Here is a 24,909-nt window from a genome sequence, read left to right as displayed (position 1 = left end):
AGATTACCCTGCAGTGTTTTCACGTACTATATGACTGCCGTTAAGCATATTCGCGAAGCTATATACGGGTTTGTTAAGAAGAGCTAACCTTGCTTTGCCCACAATGGCATGTCACACACGAGGTTGGTCTGCCAAATAACCATCCACATTTTAATAATCACCGAGACGCAGGCTCGGGTCAACCTGTGTAGGGTTGGGGGAGACCAATGAGATACGTTAACCACAAATTCCAACCAAACGGCGCCGGCAACAACAACGATAAACCAAGGCCTTGCTGACTGTACCTGCCACCTTGCAGAGAGTGGGTTAGTGCCGGGTAAAATGTCAAGGCCCATCACTCATATCAGCCTTGCTCGGGTCATCCCACAACAGTCGGTTAAATATCATGGTCTTCCCATTCTCAGTTAGCCAGCCATCCTTACCCTAGAACTAGGAAGTAGTCTGCGCCGGACTTTAGGGAGGTAGATCCGAGAGCCAACCCCAATTAGAATAAGGAGGACTCCATCCTTCCCAACTAGCCACACTATGCCGGTATGGGATACCGCAAGTCAAGGCGGCTGCGATGGCTTGAGGGGTTTAGAGGCACCTGAGGTAGACAGTACGCTCTTAACGTGGGCAAAGGTACTTGATGGTAGATTAAAGATCACACCTGGGATGAATCCTCCAATGGACTGACGTAGAAACGGCGTCGAGTAAAACCTGGGCTTGCCATTGACTAGAGACTCTTAGATGACCATAACGCTCTAACAGACCATCTAAATGGGAATGTAATTATAGCACACGGGAAAAAGGCACAGAAGGTGGTCATGCGGTAGCGGTAGTGATTCTTTGTGAGTCTCAAATCGTTCAGCGTGTTGCAGGGTCGGGCTTGATTGATGTTGTCCGGCTTGGGCTGAAGGGCGAATTGTTTGAGGGCACACGTTATCTTGGTCGGGTGAGCATCCTCTCTTCTTCTGGGTCCCAAACAGCACTCGGATCAGGGCAACGACGAGCTTCATACTCATAATAGGTTTTTGCAGCTCTGATGGTCCTTTTGACGTGTACAATTAAAGCCCATATTTCTGATCAGGCTCTTGTTCGGAATGCAATACACTGCTAGGTTTACGCCCTTTGCTCAGAGCCTGAAAAACTCGGTGGAGTTGACGTACTAGGCATGATTTGTCTACAGCAGTTCGCAGGAATACGAAGAACTACATGAAAAGCAAAACTGTTTCATGTCTTGTACTACACATCCTCGACGCCACTTTAACTGGGATCTTTTGACAACGAATGGGGTTTTCGGTTTGCTATTCGAACACACGGCTTGGCGCAATTGACTAGCATCGTATTTCTTTTGATGATTTTGTTCCGAGTCCCGATTCGCTTGGCTTCTTATTCTCCATTGAGTAAAACATCTCCGAAGGCAAGGTGTGGAATCCTAACTTGTGGGAGGGTGGAGACGCTACCACGACATGGAAGCCGTGCACGACGTTTGACAGGCAGCCCACGACTTGAAGGATCGCCGGGTAGCATCACTAGTGGTTTAGATCCTGTGAACCGAAACTCTGTTAGATGCTGCCTAGGTAGGAAAAGTGAAGGCAGGGCAAGTAGGTATGGTATACCTAGATGGGTACGTTGCGAAGTAAAAAGTGGTTCCAAACGTTACAAATTTTACCATGAGATCCGGACCATTAGCCTAGATCTCGCGAATACGCGGACCTTCTTCCAGATTGCGCATCTCCCGTCTCCAGAGACAAGTATCATCCCGGCTCCTACGGTAAGCACTTAGCCGGGGAACCGGGTTCAAGGTAGCAGAGCGCTCCGCTTCCAATCTCACATTGACACACTCATCTCGTAGCGAGATTCCTTAAATTAAGTGGCTCAAGCTTCAAGCAAAGTTCACACCATCGATGGTGCGACTGCTGCAAACGGCCCTGTGTGCCGAGAAGGATCAGCCTAGAAGTTGAGCAGGTCTTGGCAGAGCCCAATTATGGGCCCTCGGAAGAGTTCTCGGGAGTTTTCTCAGGCTGGCACTGATCGTTATAAGGTTTCTCACTTTGTCCGTGCCTTTGTAGCGTGGATTCTACTTGCTGCCAGGATCGCTAGCTTATGGCAATACAGGCCATTACCCAGATGTATCACCAAGAACGATGGAGTTCGATATTCCTACCCCCATGCATCTATCACGTCAGAATCACTATAAATTCTTGACGTGGGTATAGAAATCTGGGGTAAGTTGAGAAGGATTTGCGTGCCATTCCCCAACTAGGATTGGCAACTTCTATCTTGGTCTACTGAACTCCATTGAGTGCGATGCAAGCAAGTACAAAGGAGAGTCTGTGGGTTGCCCAATTCACAGTTAAGAGGAACATGCAGAAAAAGAGTATGAAAGGGAAACCGGCCATTGTACCAGCAAAATACGGCGACTAACGAGGAAACCGGACCGTCTCCGCTCATGAGGACAAACAACACCAGACCAAGCACACACACAACAACATATAGCACCACTCATATCAGCCTCCAAACAATAAATCAATAAGATAATGAACATAACAAAAAGCCCGCTTAGAACCATGGCCACTATGAGAAAAAAAAACGAAGTGTCGAACGTAATGCAGCCAACACACCTTCTATCACCTGCCAAGGTGCTTAGCGGAACTGGGACAAGAATGGGACCCAAGGAAAGAGACCCAACACGAAGAAAAGAACAGGTGCCCAGATAGGATCCTCCTCAAGCCATCCCCAATCAGGTTTGCCATCTTCGAAACTAGGCTCAGGTCCATAGAAACACCTTTCCAAGGCAATCTGCGTGGTCAGGCAGCCAAACCGCCAATGACCTATGCATATGCATGATGGCTTGTGAAGGTACCGGACGTGTTTATTGCAGTTTCAATACCATCTGGAGCTGCATGAGGAGCATTCTATTCGTGTTAAAGAAGCTTCTCCCGGGATTGGGCTCATACTGTTGTAGTACCTCATCCACAGAGAGCTTGAACAGCCAGGCTGATCGCAGCTCACCAAGGTTAACTAGCCCGAGTTAGCGAATTCTTAACTGGGCTAGAAAACATACCGCGTGCCCAGATCTTGGTATAACGAGTGCACACGACTCTTGAATGTCAAGGTCGTCGAGCGCCTCTTCCCTCCGATACTCCTATTCTTGGTAGCCAATCTCCCACTGTCTCTTCCTTTCGTCCCGAGTCTTCCGCTTCCTTGCTCTCTTGAAAATACTCTCTTGCCTCCTCCATTCTTTTTTCACAGGGTTACCTCTGCGATCTAAACGTCGCAGTTGTTGGTTCACCGAGTTCATTGTCTGTTGCAGCTGACTAACACGAGTATTCTAGTCAGGTGTGGCTTCTTGAACTAGCCCCGTCTCTTGGTCAAAGAGTTTGTTGATTTCTGCTTGACGGGCCGCTTCTTAGGCTCTCAGCTGTCTCCAGTGTAGTGTTCAAGCTCTCTGTATCTGCACGCCACCCAGGTTCTCGGGAAAGGGAAAAATAACTGCAGGTAATGCCAGAACTTGATAAATAGTCGTCTAAGACCAGAAATTGGTTGATGCCCCAGGACTTGAAACGCTGTCGTGTCGCGGATGCTTCGACCCTCCGCAAGTTCCTTCAGTACCTTGAGTTGCCTACGTTGCTGGAGACATCTTTGACAGTAACTCCAGGTATCCCTCCTGTCATAAAATTTAGCGACCTCAAGTATATATATTTCGCGTCCGAGGCCCTCTTCTTGAGAGACCTTTGTTCCAGAAAGTGGTCCCAAGGACCAGGTTTTCGTAGGATGCCGTACTACAGAGCTCTTGTAGTGCCCATAACTGCGCCATGGCAGTTCCTTGAGCGCAAGTATCGCTGATCCAGTGAAAATATACTATACTGGGCAGGAATTCCCCCTCACTGTGACAAAGGCGCTTTTCCTAGCACCTGTGAGGCATTGAGGCTGGATCAAGTTCTGTCAGAAACTCCTCGGGGCGTATGTGCATATGCGTTTGCCCCCTCATTTCAAGCTGACCGGATGGCTGCTGCTGAGATCAATAGTTCAAATCACTCTGCATTAGACCGATAAATACGAGCAAAAGTGCAGTAATCCGGGCTGACCCAACCCGGCCGAAACGCCAAGCAAGTTGAGAACGCCACTATTCGATGTAACATTAGCAAGTTGCTGGAGGGGTCTACAGGCGCTGGTTGGTCTTCACACCAGGCGTCTGCAAGCCATTTCACACTCGCCATGGTGGTTCAGCTGGCCACTCGTCCACCAACGCGAATGCCCTGTCCGGTCATACTGAGCGGCTGGGGTCAATCGAGCAGATATTCCCAGCCGGAGGCTAGCTTCTATGCTGTAAATAATGAATTATCTCTCGTGGCCTATTGGCTGTTCTAATGCACGCACACTAGCTTAAGTGATAATTCTTCACGAACATACGTATTGTCGTCTATGCAAAGATTTGGGAACCTCAGGGTCAATCGCGACCGCGGGGACGAGGCAATCAACCTGAATCTTTCTCAATCAGCAGATCTAGAGCAGTTTTGAGCGACTGTAGATAATAAAGCGAAGGATGGAGTGCCATCTTACGTCAATGGAGACGAGCCAACCCCAGAAGGAAAGGCGGAACTGGATGCAGCAGCAAAGGCTGCTGTTCAAGAAGACATCAAGTATATACACATGTGTCCCAATTGATACCTTTTAACATAGGCAGGGCAAAATCTATCACCGCTATCATAGGGCGGACGGAAACCGGGGACAACACCTTCAACAAGCCCCTGACCGGCAGCGACGTCAAGATCGGCCATAACCTCGCCGCCTGAAGTCACCCGCATCAAGTTATGACACCTCTAACATCCCTATGCACTTCATGTTACACTGCGGAGGGCCATTCAGTCGCCCTGGTCGACACTCCCAGCTTCGACGACATGTACCGCTCTGACACCGAGGCCCTGACGGACGTGATCTACTTTCTCGCCCAAACCTACTTGGCGGGAATCACCTACATTGACAGAATCTTCGATAACCTTATGACTGGCAGCTTCGAAGAACCTATACATGTTCCAGGCACTTTGTGGCAAAAAGGCAGATATATCTCATCTCGTCCTGGTAATTTCCATGTGGGACAGACTCGGCAGAGATCAAAGCGATGTCATCGTAAGAGAGGCCGAGCTTCGTTCTACCAACTGGGCCGACATACTTGAATGCGGCAGCCAGATGTTCCGGCATGATATCTCTGAGGGATGGGTGTTGCGCATCGTCAATCACATCAGGCCTGTTCTTGTTCAGCAACACGGTTCTTGAGATCCAGCACGAGATGGTGGTCGGGAAACGGTTTCTCAACAAGACCCGGGCCGGTAAAAAGCTTCTCAAAGACCTGTCAGCGGAGAGCGTAAAGCACGAGAAGAATCTTGCAGACGTCAAAAGGAGCCACCAAGAGGCATTGTCGACTGGTGCCTAGGCTGTGGTAAGAAGCTGGCAGCTCGACTCGTGAAGAAGGAAAGAGAGCACCGGGAGAAGCTGGAGCAATGAAACCGCGATAGGGACGATTGTATGGGGTCTCTCGAGCGAGACTATGCAAAGATGCAGGAAGATCAACCGTCGAAGTGGCAACGCGCCGTCGCGGATCTTGAGCCAGAGGAGAAGTAGCTGGAAAAGAAGGCGAGGCAGGAGAAGGCCTGGGTGCAAGCTCTCAAGAGCAGGCAAGACACTTTCGATGCCAAGATCAAGGAGATGTAGCGCGATCGTGAAAAGAGAGACGCTGAGAGGGAGGCCAAGGTGAAGTAGCAGAGGGACATCAACCAACTGCAGATAATGGCACTCGATGCGAGGATCGTGCAGTATGAAAAGGACGCGGCGGACGTGGCCGCTCGGAAGAACGTGCCTGCGGTTGTGTCGGCCATACAGGCTCTTACGGGTGTGGGAGCCCTGGCAGTGGGTTTCAAGAGCGGGAACACGGCGATGATGGCATCTGGGACTGGCTTGTTGACAAGCGCTGCGTCGACGTTCTAGGGCTTTAGATGGTAGCTGTACAATCATTCGCTTGAAAATACCTCATGGTGGTATTTCATGACAATGCAAACGTCGTGTGACAGACTAGCTCTGTCTTAGCTTGACCTCTCCAGCTCCCTGAGAAGTGAGAACAGGTCATGGCTGAGCCACCAATGGGACAAGGGTCACATCCGCTTCTTCCGTAACTCCTCAGGCAGGACGGATATAGGTCACCCGTACACCATCAGACGGCTCTCCATTTCAAACCAGAGGATCGGCGAATTTGAGGGATTCCTCCACTTGGCGATGTTAATAAAACTGACAGTCCACTCGTGTCAGCTAGGAAGAAAGCTTTTAGGTTAAGAATGATGGGGGGATGGAAGTCCAATCACAAATACCGTCATCGACAATACCCAAATCTTCCAAAGTTTCCCGGGTGACAGCTTTCCGAGCAACTATGATTGGCGTCCCCATCTTGTGGAGATGGAGAGATTCCATCACGAGGAGGCAAGACCAGGACTTGAAGGCACTTCTGGATGTTTCGGGCGAGCGGAAGCTTGAGGGTAGACTTGAGGGGTCAGTAATTGAGAATCGCGAGTCTATGTTGACGCTCTCCAGCCTTTCAAATGAGAGGTGGCAATCAGAGCTTCCCCTGTGCGAGTGACTTCTTCGTGTAAATGAGCGGTGAGGAGATCATCAATAGAAGGGAGTTTCGAGGCTAGTAAAGAAAACCCCAAAGAAAATCTCTACTCGGATCAACCTGAGACTAACCCAGGACTGAAATGATCTGAGAGGTAGCGGCAGTGTCTTCAGTGCTTCGTGGCATGATGAGATCTACACGAGAACGAGACCGAGGCACACGTGAAGAGTTACGCAAAGAGTTAGGATGTATGAAGATACGGCATCTAAGAAATTAGATCATACCAAGCGAAGGAGGTTCAAATGGCAAAATAATAGAGATGGCAGAAGATATATGGCGGGAATTGAACCTGGTACATGATGGATAGCTGCAGAACCTTATTTCCTGAAATTTTTTTTCTTTCTTTTCATCTATGCCACCGTCCGTCCGGTGCAGTAGGGGAAGAATTAAACTGAATGATAAACTATTGCTCGTTCTGTTGTGCTTTCATTGTTGTCAAAGGGGAAAGTTTATGGGCGTTGGCCGCGCAACGGAGGCATCGCATTGCACCTGGTGGTTGGTCAAGTGTAAGTTTGGCGACACTGCCACATCCGTTTTCATCCTGCAAGAGTGGAATGTGGGGCCATATCGGATGGGATACAACTCGTACCTACAGCACGGCTCCTGCTTCTCCGGTTAGAAGAGGTTCCGAGCATCCCCTGCTATGGGCAACACGGTGATGAATTTGGAACAAACGGTCAACAGTAACACCACCAGGGAACTCTAATCCCGTCTTAAAAAAGATCCACGCTATATCCTTTTCCTGGGAAAGGCTCGGTGCTACGCAGACGCAGCCCTAAGCCGATACGATGGAGACAGCCAGCAAGCCAAGCACAAGTAAAAGGGAAAGAGTGGGCTGGTCGCAAGATGGGACATTTAGGCCAGGAACAAAACTCCTCTCGTGTGGACCTCCTGTTCGCATCGGAGCTCAAGCACGTTCCCCAAGCCCGGTGACACGGTGCGCCTCTCGTATAGCATTGCCCCTTCCCCTTGCGTGGGCTAGACTGTGGGGAGATCCATCGCGATCATCGGAATGAGATTTATTTCAAGGCCCAGGGTCCTTTGGTATAGGTTGAGAGTGATGCTTCATCCCTTAGTGGCAAACAGGTTTTACAATGCGGTGGCGCCAGGGGTCGAAGTCCTTCAAACAGTCGAGCGTTCTCACGGACGATCATCAAATGGCAGTAAACGAAAAAGAAGGGATTCATGGGAGCGTAAGCAGGATGTGCTGCTGCTTCTTTTGTAGTTCTCCGGCAGGTGAGCCGTCAGATGGTGGGTTTGGTTGGTCTTGTAATGCCCTGGGGAACTGAAGTTCATAGAGGCATTCCAAGACAGCAATCCCAAGGCACGGGACATGCTTTATGTTCGCATTAGGTCCAAGAAGAAGCTTAAAACAACGGCTAAGGGTAGCCTTTGATGGGACGGAGGGACACAGCTCGTTTGAGGAAGCCGTCGCACTTTGGTTCCATAAATAGATTCCCTGTCTCCCTTTTCATAGATGCAGTTGTGATATCTCGGTCGATACGATGTTCCCTCCCCTTTTCTATTGAATCTACAGTCATCTTTTGTTTAGATGTTAATGTCACGAAAGTGCATTTTCAAGTGGATGAAGTTGGTCCTGTGATGCAGTGGCTGACCGGAAGTCCGAGTTGCAGCAACTACAACCAACAAAACGTCTCGATCTCGATCAAATGGTGATACTCGTTAATTGAGGCATGGCAACTCCCGTCGTTTTGCGGAGTAAAAGTGACGCGTCGTACAGGGTACGTACGCCTACAAAGGCTTTTACCTTTAACCCTGGATTAGGCTGCCACCATTTCCATTGGCCATATCGTAGAAGAGGGAACAGGACCAGTAGAGTGAGATCGGCAAGCGCAGCCATCTTCAGGCTGATATGACATGGAGGGAAAATGGATTTCTGACAGTTGACAGAAACGCAGTCAGTGCTCGATTTGTCGAGTTCCACTCTGTGAAAATCGCAGGTTAGCGGAAGCGATAGGATCAAACGAGAGACGTATCAAGGAGCAATTTTTTTTAAAGTTCCGACGCTTGTTTCAATTCGCAAAAAGGAGAGGATCTCTTAGTCTTGAAATCAGGGGGCAGTGAGTACCCCTTTTGTATGGAGGCAACTGGTGATTGACTGCAACGGATGCGTAAAAAAGTCTCTGTTAGCGCCCGGGACGGCGTTATTATTAGTAGTCGTGTTCCCGTCTAAACGGCGCAGCCAATGCCACAGTCCCTTTTCGACTGCTCGCTAGCGGTCCTTTTGTTGCCGGTGGGGTGCGTCGTGCCGAAACGGGGTGTCGAAACGGGGTGCATTCTGCGCTGTCATCTCGGCCAGGTGAAACGGTCGCACAGGAAGCCTGAATGGGAAAGCTCAGACGGAGTTTCTGATACGGAGGGTCTTTTTGGAAGTGGCCGATGGATGGATGGATGCCTCAGGTGGTGTTGGTTGAGAGCCGCAGCAATTTAATGCAGGAGTCGTCGAGGCGAGTCAGTTGGTGGCTTGCTCAACGCCAATAATGGCGTTTTCTGACAATCAATCTGCATCGGAGCATTGTCTTTATCCGCAACTCCGTGTTGTTGGTTGTGAAGAGCTGGCAGTAGTTTCAGCGCTAGCAGATTGCAATGAGGAACCTTGGCAACGAGTGAAAGGAGAGCGAAAGCGACCGTATGGAGGCCAGATGAAACAGTACAGCACACAGCCTTGTGGAGCTATCGCCAGGGTCTTTATAGGTGTTGAACATGGGAGGTCCTCGTAGAAGCGCAGCCAATAGACTATTGATGATGTGAGCAACCTTGCTGTGGGAGTCTACATCCAACGTTTCGTGCCTCGTACTGATCTGATGCAACGTTGATCGTGGGCAAATTAATTTTAGTGTGTTCTGTGGCTGCGGCTTAGCTTCTAGATGGAGAGCCCGTAGTCTAGCTGATTCCGGCGGGTTTGTGGCTGTCTGATGTGATGGGCCCGGGCGTAAAAAGGTCGTGTTAATGGGCCGAGTCAAGGCAAGCTGATGGGCAAATATCGACGCTATTAATAGCCCGATCCAGCACGTGCATCCCAAGACATGTTCTCCAAGTAAGCATTTGCCAAGTTGCAGCACAGGCTGCACAGCGTAAACAAGCATTGTAGAGCCATGAACCGACATGCTGGAACCCTTTCTTGGCCTGCATCGAGAGTGGAAATGATAAACAAGCTCATGACAAGAGATCTTAAAAGAGCCAATTCTTCAAGGCTGCAGGCGGCGGGTACTTGGTCCGTTCCGTATCTGTCCTCTAGCGTCCGAAAGGCGGATCGGGAGTCCGGGAATCAGAAGATTTGGCCAGGGACGGGTCTGGGCCATCTCGCATGTGAGGAGAGACTCTACGGAGCATCCAATCCCTGCGTGGCAACAGACCTGTCAGACCCACCTCGTATACGGTTGATGCGGTGGTGCCATGGTGGTGAGCCACCCAGTCCGTCCTGTTCAGTCACTGTGTGCCGTGCGTGCCTCTGAGCGACACGCTGTTGGTCCTGTTCTCTGCTGAAAGCCGAGCTCGATTGCCAATCTCCTGCATGATGTGACATTTATACAAAAAGCTTGTCGGCCGCCCAGCTCTCCAGTTTCTTGTCCCGTCTTTTCTGGAACCTCGCACACACACTCGTTTTTTTAGCCACCGCGCATTTAATACGCCCATTCTTTTCTTCTTCAAGACATTGTTTTCTCCGACTGATTGACACTTGCAGACGCCTTCAAGCCACCACCACCGTCGAGATGAAGATGATGATGGACGAGGTGTTCCTCAGCCGGCTCAATCGGCGGAAAGGCGTCTTCATCGCCATAGGCCTGCTGGTTCTTTTCGGCTTGGCGATTCACATGTGGGGCTTCTACTTTGCCGAAGCCATCGAGGCTCTACCGTAAGTTTGACCCCATCACCAAGACGTCAGTGCACCCATTGACAGCTTCATCCGCAGAACATTCAAGGACCCAGCTCCAGAGCAGCCGCCTCAAAAGACCTCCCCGGTCCCAGCCCCGGATGACATGTCAGGATTGATGCACGCGCTGTGGAAGCCTTTTCTGCACGATCTTAATGAGACAAAGTTTGTTTCCAAGGAGGGGTACAACTACGAGATTGCCAAGGACAACTACCGATGGAGGAAGCCGCTCGGCAAGAAGCTGCTCATTCTCGATGTCGACACTCGCGTGGATGAGGGAGTCGGTGCTATGATGAACACATCGAAGCTGAACCCCAAGGAGATGGTTGGACGAACTGGTGGAATGATGAATCACTACCTCTATGGTATGTCGCCTCGATTCACTCAAGAGCGCTCTCACTAACCGCATCAGCCATGATTCACGGCTACGACTATCGATTCATTCGAGCCCCCAACTACTCTGACCGACACGGCACATGGGTCAAGGTGCCCATGATCCAGGAAGCCCTCAAGACGCACGAGTTTGTCGTCTTCCTCGACGCCGACGCCGTCTTCATGTACCCCCACATGCCCTTCGAGTGGCTCATGTCCCTCTGGAACATCACCGACAACACCCTCGTCGCCATGGCCAGCGACCCCGACTCCCCCCGCAACCGCGACCACAAGGGCAAGCCCATGTGGAACACCGGCTTCGTCGTCGCCCGCCAGAGCGAGCGCACCCAGGAGCTCTTCACCAACTGGGAGGCCTGTCCCACCGAGAAGAAGTACGACGGATGCAAGAAGTGGGCAAAGGACTGGGCGCACGAGCAGGCTGCTTTCGCCAACTACGTTCGCTACGATTACGACTCTGACGAGGAGCTTCGACCTATCCCCTGCATGGACGGCAACGGTGCCCCGTACATTGGCGACAAGACTTGCGGAGGTGTCTTTGTGAGGCATCACTGGTTCCACAAGGATTACCCCGTGGGCGACCTTCACCAGGCCATTCTCGAGGCGTTTGTGAATCGCCTGCACGACGGTTTCCACCAGGACAAGAAGAAGACGTTCCTGGATGCGAGCAACAAGAGCTACCCTCTGAACCGGTTACAGGTTTAAGGGAGTTTTTTTCGTGATTTTTTCAAAGCGAACACATAGATATAGAGAGCGTATGTACAATAATGATAGACTAATGAACATTTTGAAGCCATCATCATCAACTGAATTGGCCGTTACTATCCTGCTCCTTGAATCGAATGTGGTTTGCTGTTCCCGATCGTGGCTTAAGCCTCACGCACTGACTGCATCATCTCCCGCATGTCTCGTCTAGCATCGTTTCTGTTTTACGTAAGTGACGTTTTCTGGAACTTTTTGCCCGATAAGATCATCACTCAAGAATCCTCCTGAATTGCGCGCCTCACTCGTTGATCCTGTGCAGCCAAACCTCCTGCTCGGCACGGGCGCTGTACGTGCTCGCCCCCAAAATGTCCCTCATCTGCTGCACGCCCGTAAACATGATTTGCCTAGCTACGAACCACCGGATGCCCTCGTGGCAGGGGGGACTCGTCAGGCTGCCCTGGTAGGTCCAGAACTCGTTAAAGTACAGCACGCTCTCGAGCGCCAGCCGATGGTTCAGCTCTGCCGGTTCCGTAATATCCGTCTCGTTGAAGCCGATCATGGACGGCAGCTGGGCTAGAAACTGGTTGTCCCGATTACCCGGGTCGAGACGGATGGCTAGGACGGCTCGCTCGTGGCCTTTGGCGTCAACGTGGACGAGATGCAGCTCCGCCTTGGACCGATCTCCTCCCACGGAATGATCTGCCGGGGCGTGGATGTGCCAGCCCTTGAGATAGACAGTCTCGTTGTCGAATGAGAAGGACGGGTTCTGGTCCCATACACCATCCTCGTGCGTCACGGTAAAGGCCGGGCCGTAACCCCAGTTGTAAAAGTTACCCGCCACGCTATCAGGATAGTTGAACTCGGGGATGTGGTTCAGCGACAGCCCATTGTTGAGGCTCAGGGCAATGGGCGACTGCTGTGTGCCGGTCTGGCAGAGGGCATAATCTGCATTAGGGGTGTCAGAAACACGCTTGCTAGCCGAGCTGCCGAGGGGGAAGAAGGGGTCTACCAACCAGGGTTGAGACGGCCCCAGTTAAAGGACGCCTCGTATGCCCAATCCGTGTCCCCTGGCGCCGCCCGGGGACTGACGTGCCGTTTCCTGTTGACGAGCTGTTGGTGATTCTCGTGTAGGGCGCATGAGAGTGTGCCAGTGACATGCACCGCTGTCGCAAGGAGATGGAGGCCGCGCATCTTGGTTGGGTGTTATTTAGGCTTGTGTAGAAAGTGGGTTCCAGATGGAGATGATTGAGATGTTCCACTTTCTCGTCCCCAGGAAACGACGAGGTTTATAACTTTTGCTGTACGTAGGAGCTCTAGCAAGAAACAATCTCTATTCAACCAGCATAATGTCACTGCCAAGACAGAGGCGCAGTTGAAGCGTCGTCGGCAGAGGCTTTCAACGCTTGCGAGAGAATGGGATCGACAAAGGGCGAGCTCGTGGCTGGGAGCCAAAGTTACAGGGGGTTTTCGCACCGAGTCGTCACCCCACAAGGCTACCCTTTGACAAGCCAACAGTGCGCATGAAGCAGCTCCATTGTGCCCCTGGCGAACAAGGCATTTTACTCGCCCACGTGCTCTCTCTGCTGTTCAGTCTCGGCAAAAACGGCCTGTTTTTCCATCGTCTGGCTGTAGAGGGTAAACTCTGCGCTGGCCCTGTCAGGGGCTCGTATCGCAAATGAGTCGCTGAAACGGTCGAGTCTGGACCGTTTTGAGTCTTTAATTACGCTCCGATGGTAAATGCCCTCCGCTGATTCGCCGACGCGTAGGAAAAAGGGGCCTGGGTAAAATGAGATTGAAGAGAGATCTACCCAGTCCAAGCTCTCTCGCCGGGCTAGCCTGTTTACCCACTCTGTCTCGGCGATACCCAACGCAACGGGCGCAGCGCTTCCTCTAGCGGTTGGTGACGCTGCGACGGCTTGGCAATAACTCTATCGTCTCGTTTCAATCATCAAAGCCACTGGGGAAACGTCAGCTTCTCAACTAGATCATTCACGTTTACAACGGCCAAGGGCCTTGGCGCGTTACATAGACGTGTCTTGGCGGTCCCGAATGTCAGAAACTAGGCAGACCCAAGACACGGCAGTTGTCCGCAGATACCGTGTCGGGACTGGCTGCTCAACATGGGAGAGACTAGACCACCGTTGCCAAGCATCCAGATAGTCAAACTTCAACAGGAAGGTGTTGACCTTTCCAAGGCATCGACCCGGCTCAGCCTGGCTTGGCGAGGGAATTTCCAAGGCCTTAGTCGTGGCGGAGTCATGAGAGTTCAAACCGTTGTTTAACCTTCAACTGAATTTCTAGCTTGATGAGGACTCTTTTGCCTTGATGCATCGCTTGGCACGCTCGACACGGTAGCCAGTTCATGGTCCACGAAGCCATGAGCCACCGACCTGCGCGACTTGTCCTGCTTGGCCTCATTCACTCTTGACGGCGTCGGCGAGAGTACTACGCTGGGTAAGCTGATCGGGCGACTAGTCTCGGCAGTTGAAATTCCAGGAATGAGTCTTTGGAATATCGGGCGGAGCATGGGAAGACAAGCTGAACTCTGTGTTAGCGCTCACTCAAGGCAGATCTTGTGACTTTGCTTGCCAGAAAAGACTGCCACGTTGATCTCGACGCCTCCCCAAATCATGCTGAGGGCAACTTCCCTTGGGAATTCTCTCGTATTGGGGTCATAGTGGATAGCTTGGATCAGTATAAAGACTGACGCAATACAGACTCTTTGCCGGTCAGCAGATGCAGGCAGTAGCAAGAAGAGAGGATGCGTACATGATTCCAGACGTAAAAAGGCCAACCACGGCGAGCTTTTTGGACCATGGCAGATGCATCTTCGCGACTTCGATGACTGGCAAGACCAAGATGATGCAGTCCATCAGACAGTGAATGAGAATCGTGCAAAAGAAGAATTTTGATGCATTTACCAAACAACGGGCGTGCGTAATGGTCTTGTTCCAGTATGCTTGAACCGGAGCACAGTGGAATATCACCATGAATGTCCGGATGGTGAACCAGATGGACACAGCGGCAATGAGGACGAGAATGGGTATGCGGATCGAGGCGTAGCGGAAGATACGCCAGTAGAAGGACAGGATTGCCAACTTTGATGCGGCTATCGATCCGGCGTAGAGGAGCTCAGTCACCCAAAGGAGGAACCTCGACTTTTCCCGTATCATGTCTGCTCGAGCCTGGTCTTGTATGTCACTGAGCGACTGGCCAAGCATATAACGAGCAGCCCCTGCAGTTGTCAGCGAGACACGGAATTGATTCGCCAGCTCATACAAAAGATAGTGACGGAATTGTAGCCCGAAACAAGCGCCTGTATGTGTCAGCCATAAGAAGTAAGTTCTCAAAGTGCGAACGAACGAACCCATGCCACGCACGCTAGGTAATCATCAAACCACAGCTTCATCCTCGTCATCCTCCGGGCCTTGAGACGAAGGAGCAGCGCGGTGGTTGCAGCGGTCCACGTGACTGATATTGCGACGTAAACGTTGACCTGTAGCCCAGCCATGGGAAGCTAATGTTGACGAGACTCCAATAGTCTCGGAACTCATGATGAAAAGGCACCGAGTAGGGGACGTGGGTCGTCTTGGGAAGAGTCAAGCAACATGACGACAGTATTTATCAAGAGAGTACAAGGTTACGTGGTGAGGGGAAATCCGGGGTTAGGAGGAGAAGGCGAGCTATACTTTGTTGAGGGTAGTGAGCTTGGGGTGACAGACCACCATCTCGGAGCGGATCATCCATGTGCGGTGTCAGGGACAAGAGTTGTGGTTATTGGCTCCGGCTTGTGTTTCGATACATTTCTCAATCTTATAATTGGCCTGCTATTGTCTTGGTATTGCTCTATTGATATGTTGGCGAATAACCACGCTCCTCTAGTAACCCTTCCCTTTCTATAACCCGCTACATTATGCATACTCATAAACAACAATGTCAAGGTACTCAAAGATATAAATACATACGACTAGAATGAAAACAGAAGGAGGTTCAAATGCAAGCACCCTCTAAAACCGCCCTCCCCCAGGCCCAACACAGCTCCCCTGCCTTATTCACTCACCCTCTTCAACACCTGCTGCGTAATCGCGTTCTCAACGCTCACAACCTTTCCGTCAACAACCTCAAAGACAAACTCATCCAGCGAGTCCCAGAACCCAACATCAAACCATGTCTGGCATCCATTGTCGAACATGCCTTCGCCTCCTTCGACTTCGGCTCGTGGACTGATGGGCTTGATCTGGGCAACGGAACGGAAGGCGATGCGTCGAGTGTCACCAGACGAAGACTTTTCCTCTGTCTCGGCGCCGAGGGGGTAGAGGCGGATTGTCTGGCTGGCTGCAAGGATTGGGTCGGCTCCCGGCAGAGTCAGGTTGGCTCGCCAGTCTACGCCGTTGACGTTCCACGACTCCAAGCCAAGTCCTGGGTGGCCCTTGTCGATAGTCAAGGTGAGGTTTGAGGTCTCGTCGGAATCATCAACAAAGACACCGGCGTAGTTGATAGCGGCGTTCTCAACGGCGGCGTGTTCGGCAGCTGGCACGAAGATGGTTCCCACAACGTCGCGAAGGGGGATGCGGTCAGAAACAGCAGTAGGACCACCCACAAGCACGGAGAATCCAATTTCATGGTCGAGCGATAGTGCAAAGACAGCAGCATAGCCAGCATTTCCACCCAGCTTGGTGTAAAGGTCAGAAACGCGGGTGCGGTTGGAGCCGGGAGTGACCGGAAGCGTGAGGCGGTTGATCTCCCAAGGTGCGCCGACGGCGTATGTCAGAGAGGCAGTACCACCGAGGGGCTTCATCCACTGTCGAGTCACACGCGGGGAGAGGAGCTGGGATTCGAGAATGGAAACGCCGAGCCTTCGAAGATCGGCTGCGTTGGCGTAGATGCCACCTGAACTGTGCAATATGTTAGCATCTAATCAGAAATATGAGATGAGGGAGCATACGGAGCGGTGACTTGGTTATCAAATCCCCACGAAGACTCAGCCGGTGAGCCTGGGAGAATCAGAGCATTGACATCATGGTCGCTGGGCTCGAATGTGGTGGAGCTGTTGAGTCCGAGAGGGGCAGCAAGGGCAGCCTGAATGGCGTCGTTGTAGGTTAGACCTGTGATGCGCTGCAACACAACTCCGAGAAGGGCGAATCCAGCATCTGAATAAAGGGAGGCCCGGAATGGAAGAGCCACGGGGTGCTTCTTGTCCTTCATGGTAGCGAGAAAATCTGATCGCGTTATTATACATAGATTAAGCAATGGGAGCATGAAACATACCTTCAGTGGTGCAACCCTTGGATGAACCATGACACGTAACAGCCTCCAGGGCTAGATGAGGTTAGCTGTGTTGAGGCGACCCCATGCTAGACAACTTACGAACTCCTCCGGTACCTCCCTGCTGTGCAGCAAGAGCACCGACGGTGACATCCTCCCACTTGATCTTGCTCAGAGGGTCGCTTCCCGCGTTTCCAAGAAGTTCCGGTACGTAGAATGTAACGGGATGGTTGAAAATCTCCAGACCAGCGTGGGCCAAGATGGAGTAGACGGTATAGATCTTGGAAACACTGCCGATGCGAAATATGGTTCCATCATCGAGCTCGCCCGTAGTCAATGTGCTCTTCAGTTCCTTTCCGGTGTGGTAATAGCTATAGAGGGACTCGTTGGTCGCAGTCGAGAAGACGTCGATGGCGAAGGCGGTTTGGGTGTCGTTCAAGACGCCGGCCTCGAAGAGGGCTTCGATGGCTTTGGGGAATGCGGCCTTGGCATCTTTAAATGCTTTGCTGTTTGAAAGATCGAAGCCGGAAGGAAGTACGGGACCGAGGATGGGACATTCTTCAGTCGGGAGGCTCTGCCCAAAGGAGCTCAAAGCAAGAGAGAGTAGAGACAAGGAAAAGGTCCTCATGATGGCGACACTAAGAACAGAAAGAAGATGATATTTTGGGTTTTGGACCTCTGTGGCTTAATGGAATCCATACTGAATGAATCAGCGGTGGCGCCCTACTTATATCCAAAGATTCATGCCGTGTCAGTTGAAGTTGTTGATGACGATGGCCTGCACCCTTGTCGTGGCTCATCTGGTGTTACTGGCCGCCGAGAAACGGCGCTTGTCCCTTCCTGGAGCGTTGTGCCGCTGGGGATTGTTCCGAACTCCGGACTCCGGGCTTCGGATTTACTTTTGGCGCAGCTGAGCAGGCAGTTCCCTATGCGATTTGGTGTCTATTGATGCCATTTGTTGCTTATATGGTATTTCCTGAATAAAGCCCTTGCATAGCTATCAATTTTCCTGATCCAGATCCAGTTGAGTAATGTTGTTTACTCTGCATGTCTACCTACCAAGCGGTTCCAGAGCTAACAGTCGCTAGTCACGTGAGTGATATGATGCACTCGCCTCTCAGCATCTGGAGTCACCAGCGATAGATCACCTACTAAAACGCCACGGAAACTCCTATCCGTCTTCAATTCCAAGAATATGATGTGCAGGGGCCAAGTCCACTGCAGAGTGACGCCTTCGGTCGCCTGGGGAAATGCCAGGGCTGAGATCGGCTTTGCGTCATCAGCGCTCCGAAACTCCAGATTGGGTAAGGCGCTGACTTGAAGACCCCTTCATTTCCGCGACTGCGCCTTGAGACAATGCAGCCATTGGCCCAGTTTCTGTGGCACAGGGCTGGGGCTGTGCAAAAAACACGGGAGAATGGGGATTACTGTGGGGGATCGCCCTCTTGGCTGTTCCGTGCGAATTCCGTGTCGGCCACGACGGACGGAGTTGGCTTGGGGGATGCAGAGATGCTTACGGATAGTCTTGAAATGAACATGTTGTGTGACCGTGATACTAGGGTTTATTGGATGTATGTACGTCGGTTACCGAGTTCCGCCCTTCTTCAGGATTATGGGGGTTTATGAATGAGTGGTCACCATCACATTGTCAGCCAAGGACGTTGACAATTCAAGTCCACTGTCCGCCTTCGGTGATGAGGGAGCCTTTCCCTGTCAATTTAGGACTTGACACTTGTATAGATGTAGCTAGCCAATTTATATGGAATTGATAGCTTTTTAAATACCCTTTTCTCCCACCCATTAGGACTGAATTGGAGTTTTCCATGACATCGTGAAGTGAGTTTTCCTACCCTGCACCAACACCACACACGCGGGGTAAGAAAAAAGCGAGACACTGACCAGTCACAGTCGCCGGGAGGAGTCAGCTGTATTTTGTCACCCTATGACCGCGTCGCGTCGCGTCAAGAGAACAATAACTTGACGTCATGGATATCAACGCAAGCTCTCATCAACTGTAGTAAGGTCGTGATTCTTGTTCATTCACAATCAAAAGTGCGCAAATATTCTTCATCGATAATGCCAATATCAATCCTGCGCGGCATCCTCATCTGCGAGTACATCCTGGGAGGGCTCCCTCACCTCACATCTTGGCCACTCACCTCCCTCCACACAAAGATTCATCGCAAGTCGCAGCTTACAGCGCCTCACCTCCATCCCGTCTTCCCGTTCTGCCAGCAAAATCAGATCAAATGGCACATGTTCTATGTGGGAGCCCTCATGCTCCTGGAAGCCTTGCTTCTCACACTTCCACAAACCCGACAGAGTCTTGCAACACTCTTCATGAACGCCTTTCTTACGGGAGCTGGATGGTGGAGTCAAATGAAAGCTGGACTGCCATATTGGCTTCCCATCACCAACTTCTTCCTGGGAAGCCTCATATTCATGATGGGCATGTAAGAAACAACAACAACGTCTTATTATTCTAAAATATCTAGCTCTTTGCTGGGCTTGAGAAAAAGAGAGTGGAGATGCTATTAAGGTAGTCGACCTCAGGGAACAGGTCAGGTCGGGGAATTAATCGCGCATATCGACTTGAAAAGACTCCAGGTCCACCGGGCCGCGGACTTAGCACAGAGCCGCTCCCTGCTTCCAGTGGGTGACGTCAAAATCGGGGTAAGGGAAGGCAGTGATGTTGATGAGCTCAGACAGGGGAGTGACCTTGCCGTGAGCGGGAAAGACGCTGGGAAATCGGTCAGTTCTACATGCTAAATAATGTGTTGTACAATACTCACATAGCATCACGGCTCAGGCCATCAGCGAGGATCTGGTTCAACCACTGTCGCATCAGACCCTGGTTGGAAATCTCTGCATCCAATCCCGCCTCCCAAGCATCGGCCTCAAAGGCGACCATGGTAGAGTTGGCGGTGGGACATCTCTCGGTGATGGTCACATATGACCAATCAGCAGCATGGACGGCCTGCTGTTCCCAGCTGAACCATGCCTGGATCTTGCTGTCACGGTGGACATAGGGGTGGGTTTGGCTATGCCGCATTAGTTGTGGCTACTTGTTGAGTGGCCTCTCACTCACTTGAAGGTGACGAAAGTAGCACCGGGGATGCTGGACCAGTAGTCGACGGCCATCTCGGGCACGATGAGCTTGGCGCCAGCAGCGACGTAATCGGCGGTTCCTCCGGCGTGATCACCGTGGTGGTGAGTGGGCTAAATCTCGTCAATGTGCTGTCCCGTAGTAGCAAATCGTGCTATAGCTTACCGCGACGTAAGTGATGGGCTTCTTCAGATTCTCAGCAACCCACTGCATCACTGCCTGACTCCACTGAGGGGGTGCATCGCACACAATGACCTCGTTCTCGAACTCAATGACCAGTTGCTTGACACCCATCTCATCGCCATCGTCGACAATGAACCAGTGAACGTAAGGAAGATCCTTCAGCGGAGTCTCAACCTTGAGGTTCTCGATACTAGCGTTCTTGAAGGCGGTTCCGAGCATGTTGGTGTTGAACTCGGTAACAACTCCATCTAGAACACCGGGAATCTTCTTCGGTCCAGTCTTGGGGGCAAAGCTCTTCTCTTCATCGATACCGTCAAAGAAACCCTTCGGAAATTTGGGGTTGAGGGTAACCTCTTCAATGATAAAGTCTTCGAGCACCTGGTTGAGGTTCTGGGCGGTCGAGTTGTAGATGGTCTGTACGAGATGGGGGAACTGAATGCCCTTGACCTTCTTGTAGTCAGAGAGGTAGAGGTCCTTGGTGGACTCGCCGTAGATGGGGTGCTGCTCGGCTGTGCGGATGATGTAGGGGACCTTGGACTTGGGGTCGAGGATGACAGTGATCTCGCGACTGGGATCATGGACTGTTGATTGTTAGTATTATCGATGTTGGAGCATGACATTCGCCTACCGGCTGGGAAATTGATTCCGTTGATATCAACTGTGATGGCCGAAATCGACTTTGTATCCCTCATCTGCAAGTGGTTAGCAGCCCATTCGACTGGGATGCAGTGAAACTTACGCGATAGATCAGATGAGGCGAGAACATCTGGGCCTGCACGATAAGGTTGTAGGTCAGGGCAGCTTTGATAGTTAGCCATCATGCAAGCGACTATACACAAGAGCCATACAATCAGTGTAACCAGGGGCGAGCTCCTGAGGGAGGTAAATCTGGTTGTTGCCCTTGACATAGCAAGCAAACCCATCCTTGCCCTCATTGACAACCAGTGAAAATTCAAGAGGTTTGAGCTCCTGCGATCCCCAATACCAATGGTCTAGAACCGTTAGCGTATAGTTGAGATTGAGCAAGTGCCGGACTTACTTGAGGGAACAAGACGGCGGTCGATCCGCTGCTCCAGGAACCCCTGGTCCACTCTAAAGGAAATATTCTGTGACCCAGAGGTTGCGACGTAGGTGTCGGCTCTCGTGAGTTCGTAGCTCTGCATAAGGCTGCGGGAGCGGAAGATTCTAAAATAGTTAGTGTAAGGGTCGACGATTTCGGGGATGAGTGGCGCACCGTGGGGAGTGGTAGGTCAACCCCTTGATTTCTCCAATCTTGTCTTCGCCTCCAAGTGCCTCAAGAGCTTCGTTGAGAAGATCCTGAGGAGAGCATGATGCCTTGGGTAAGGCGGTTGCGCTCACCGCAGAGGCGAGGCATAGGAGGGTTGTCAGGAGTTGCCTGACAGCCATTGTTGAAGTTGAGAGACAAAGAGAGTGAGGAAAGGTACAAGATGCTGATCGGTGTCGATTGAGCTGCTAATTAACATTCTTCTAGAACTTCTTATATACAAGCAACTCTTGATTATATTTCTGGGGTTGACGAATTTACGTTGCATTACACCTGGTCTCGACTCGTTCATCTTACGAGCGGTAGTTGTCTTGTCCCTTTCTCCGTGCATATATGATGACAAACTATTCATCAGATTACCAACGTACTCTCCTTCAGCATAAAAAACAAGTCCAACGCAGGGCTCAGCCTCATCCTGATGACGTCCATTATCGCAACCGTACACTGATCATGTTGCGCGTCCTAAGTGGTCAGCACTAAAGAGATTGATCGACGTATCCACTAGCTTTTTTTAAGGTTACCATACTTAGTAATCTTTGCGGTTAGTCTGCCGTGGCGTAAATTAGCATCGGTGGGCGGTTCGTTATTAAAGGCCGCGCTCCGTTCTGAAAAAGCGTGTTTGGGACGTCGAGAGCGGCCCTGATTCCTTGGCCGCTACCGCATTTTCTTGTCCCCTCATAACAAAAGCCAAGTACATACCATGAGTCCTTCAGGAGACAGCGCGGTGGAGACGCGCCTTAACCGCACCTGCGAGGTACTCCCGTCTCCCTGCAGTAAGAGTCGTCAGCTAATGCATATGCTAGGGGTGTAGGAGGCGGAAGATCAAGTGCATTCCGGACCCCTCTGAGACGGACTTGTTGTCCAAAAGGTGCACTCGATGCACCAAGCTGGATCTCGACTGCGTGTTCCACGCTCCTGCGACAAAGAGGAGACGAAGACGCAATGAGACGCGGATTCGTGAGTTGGAGCAGAAGCTCGAGGAGGTTCAGCGATCTGTTGCAAGAGAACAGAGAGCAGAACTTTGGACCCCTTCGACCTCGGAAGCTTCGACGACTCCGGCAAGTGCCAATGAGCAATTACTGGCTCCTAGTCGAATCCCGGCCACATCCCCAGGACACCCAGTCTCCCGCGAGATCCCCGACCAACTGCCCGCCAAGGAGGATCCCGTGGCTCGGGGAATTATCGAAGAATCCCTAGCCGAAGAACTATGTGTTCAATTCTGCACTGAGCTCCTGCCGCGGTATCCCCTAATTCTACCCCCGGTTCCCCTCTCTTGGCGCGCCCTGCAACGGCATCGCCCTGCGCTCTTCCGGGCGATGCTGGCGACGGCTTCAAGCAGTTTCAAGCCGAGTCTCTGGAAACCGTTGGTCCAAGATGCAGAGAGATATGTCATGGAGCAGGCCATGATCTTTGGTCGGAAATCGCTCGATCTCATCCAGGCGGCGTTGGTTCTCGCGACTTGGAGCCATCCTCCGGACAGGTTCCAAGATCTCAACTTTGGCCAGTTTGTCAATATTGCAGCGACCATGGTGATTGACTTACGGTCTTCAAATGACAAGCGGTATCAGATTCCGTCTTCTGATAGCGAGGCTGCACAGACAGGCGAATATTTGGAGGCAGCGAGGACATTTTCTGCTTGCTACCTGCTCTGCTCCAGGTACAGATTGGTCACCCTCTCCCACGAATGAGTTGTAGCCTAACCTCCATTTTCAGTATTGCGATGGCGTTCCGTCGACCAAACACCCTTCGTTGGGGTTCCTGGGTGAGGGACTGCACAAACATCCTGGATCCTCGGTCCATTGCACACATTGGGGACCGTCGCCTAGCAGCATGGATTCGCTTGCAGAGACTCGCTGAAGAGAGTCTCACCATGGTTGGGCTAGATGAGGGCTCATCGATCAACTTTTCAGACGCACGCACTCGTATCATTCTCAAGGGAGGCTTCGAGCGAGTCAAGGAATGGAGGCGAAACCTCCCCGACGACATCATGACTGGTAAGACAAGCTGCTCACTCTTTAACTCCCGCTAACAGTAGTAGAAACACTTGAAATACACCACTACATGATCCTCCTCAACTTTTGTGAACCCGGTCTCTACGACAACCACGAGCTTCAAGACTTTCGACCCCCCTATGCAATCCACACACTACCCTCCACAGACGTCTTTACCCGAGACTCGCCGCAGTTTGTTGACGCGCGGATAGAGTGCCTAGATATTGCGCACAACCTCATCAACATGTTCCTTCGTCTCGCGGGCGACGGTCTACGTCAAGTACCCGTGATTGTCTTTACGAGGATGATGTACGCTGTTGTCGTCATTATCAAGCTAGAGGTGTTTAATAGACCCTCTTCCGAGGTGGGATACATGTCAAAGGGGGATCACATGTCTGCGATAGACATGCTTCGTCGCATACTCGCGTGTCTCGCGACTGCAGCTGATGGATCGCGGTTCCGTGTTCCAGCCACGTTTCATGCTGTGCTTCAGAGGCTGTTGAGTCGATGTGGAGAGAGTTTCTCGCGCCTACATATGGGGCAGGATGAAATCATAGAACCCTTGATGAACCTCCAAGTCGATGAGTCAAGACACGAGCGATCCATCACCCCTTTCGCCATTTCGAGGGAACCACCGGCACCAGATCATCAAGCATTTGCTATTGACCCCGCGCTTCACAACATGGAGGTTCCTTCATTCCAGGATCCATCGATCCCATTCAACGATTTGTTTCAAAGTGCCCCAGATGATGCCGCGGCCATGATGTTTTGGAACAGTTTCCTTGGGGATGGGTATTTCCCGATGAACCCCGAGCAGGGCGGATGTGATAATGGAATGATACACTATTAGCATATACACTAAGGAGAAACGAACATTCTATAATAATGATGAATAAATTGTAATAAGAGTTAAGCAAATGGGATACTGAGTAGACAGACTCTTCTCATAAGGGGGCCTGTTTTGAACCAAGCTTGGCTCATTGGGCTTGCGACATTCAAGGGGCCTGGCCTTTGACCTGTGCTCTCGCTTCTTACCATAATTAAATTCCCGTAGGTGTAACTTCACCGTATCCTTGCCAACTCATCGAGCCTACAGGGCTGCCCCCCCTTGTCAACCCCGCTTCAATGAGGAGTGGCGTGATCCATGAGAGCGGGCCTAGCAGCCTGGCCGCCCCCGCATTGATGAGCCAGCCAGCACGATAATGGGTCTTTAGCAAGAAGCCCAGTATTGAATCCTAGATCCAGAAAGGAAAGGAGACAGTTTTGGCTAGATCTAAAACCGAGTGTGTCTGGTCTGCCTCACGTTGGTTGGACTGATCTTTCTGCCTTGGCCGCCTTGGTGGTCTATGCCAACTCCAAAATCAGCCTCGGTCTCCATTGACATTTTCAACCCCCATGGAGATAAACCGGGCGCTGTTTGTTCCGGCCCGGACTCCGGTA

General features: G+C 51.5%; 7 protein-coding genes across 7 annotated transcripts; 3 read left to right on the top strand and 4 right to left on the bottom strand.

Moving 5' to 3' along the window:
- Positions 1-5,415: 5,415 nt before the first annotated feature.
- On the bottom strand, positions 5,416-6,016 carry MRS44_016566 (uncharacterized protein; the record flags this gene model as incomplete). The annotated part of the gene is made up of 2 exons (XM_065618078.1): positions 5,416-5,953; positions 6,012-6,016. The coding sequence occupies 2 exons, from the start codon at positions 6,014-6,016 to the stop codon at positions 5,416-5,418; spliced, it is 543 nt and encodes a 180-aa protein (XP_065474150.1).
- Positions 6,017-10,383: 4,367 nt separating this feature from the next.
- On the top strand, positions 10,384-11,639 carry MRS44_016565 (uncharacterized protein; the record flags this gene model as incomplete). The annotated part of the gene is made up of 3 exons (XM_065618077.1): positions 10,384-10,526; positions 10,572-10,909; positions 10,957-11,639. The coding sequence occupies 3 exons, from the start codon at positions 10,384-10,386 to the stop codon at positions 11,637-11,639; spliced, it is 1,164 nt and encodes a 387-aa protein (XP_065474149.1).
- Positions 11,640-11,937: 298 nt separating this feature from the next.
- Positions 11,938-12,830, bottom strand: MRS44_016564 (uncharacterized protein; the record flags this gene model as incomplete). Its single annotated transcript, XM_046280124.2, has 2 exons — positions 11,938-12,584; positions 12,653-12,830. The coding sequence occupies 2 exons, from the start codon at positions 12,828-12,830 to the stop codon at positions 11,938-11,940; spliced, it is 825 nt and encodes a 274-aa protein (XP_046130850.1).
- A 368-nt stretch (positions 12,831-13,198) lies between these two features.
- MRS44_016563 (uncharacterized protein) lies at positions 13,199-17,532 on the bottom strand (the record flags this gene model as incomplete). The annotated part of the gene is made up of 10 exons (XM_065618076.1): positions 13,199-13,337; positions 13,737-13,922; positions 14,201-14,359; positions 14,409-14,874; positions 14,919-14,955; positions 15,007-15,156; positions 15,700-16,534; positions 16,585-16,858; positions 16,908-16,958; positions 17,007-17,532. The coding sequence occupies 10 exons, from the start codon at positions 17,530-17,532 to the stop codon at positions 13,199-13,201; spliced, it is 2,823 nt and encodes a 940-aa protein (XP_065474148.1).
- Positions 17,533-18,980: 1,448 nt separating this feature from the next.
- On the top strand, positions 18,981-19,361 carry MRS44_016562 (uncharacterized protein; the record flags this gene model as incomplete). Its single annotated transcript, XM_046284160.2, has 1 exon — positions 18,981-19,361. One exon carries the CDS (start codon positions 18,981-18,983, stop codon positions 19,359-19,361), a length of 381 nt encoding a protein of 126 aa, XP_046130853.1.
- A 168-nt stretch (positions 19,362-19,529) lies between these two features.
- MRS44_016561 (uncharacterized protein) lies at positions 19,530-21,600 on the bottom strand (the record flags this gene model as incomplete). Its single annotated transcript, XM_065618075.1, has 9 exons — positions 19,530-19,644; positions 19,697-19,945; positions 19,993-20,123; positions 20,176-20,774; positions 20,822-20,885; positions 20,933-20,994; positions 21,042-21,185; positions 21,233-21,378; positions 21,428-21,600. 9 exons carry the CDS (start codon positions 21,598-21,600, stop codon positions 19,530-19,532), a joined length of 1,683 nt encoding a protein of 560 aa, XP_065474147.1.
- Positions 21,601-22,178: 578 nt separating this feature from the next.
- MRS44_016560 (uncharacterized protein) lies at positions 22,179-24,319 on the top strand (the record flags this gene model as incomplete). The annotated part of the gene is made up of 4 exons (XM_065618074.1): positions 22,179-22,285; positions 22,347-23,135; positions 23,192-23,472; positions 23,517-24,319. The coding sequence occupies 4 exons, from the start codon at positions 22,179-22,181 to the stop codon at positions 24,317-24,319; spliced, it is 1,980 nt and encodes a 659-aa protein (XP_065474146.1).
- Positions 24,320-24,909: the final 590 nt, after the last annotated feature.

This window comes from Fusarium solani (genome assembly GCF_023522795.1).
Source record: "Fusarium solani strain SB1 chromosome Unknown bctg00000012, whole genome shotgun sequence".
NCBI lineage: Eukaryota > Fungi > Ascomycota > Sordariomycetes > Hypocreales > Nectriaceae > Fusarium > Fusarium solani.
The sequence above is the reverse complement of the archived record's forward strand: the minus strand, read 5'-3'. Positions and strand labels throughout refer to the sequence as shown.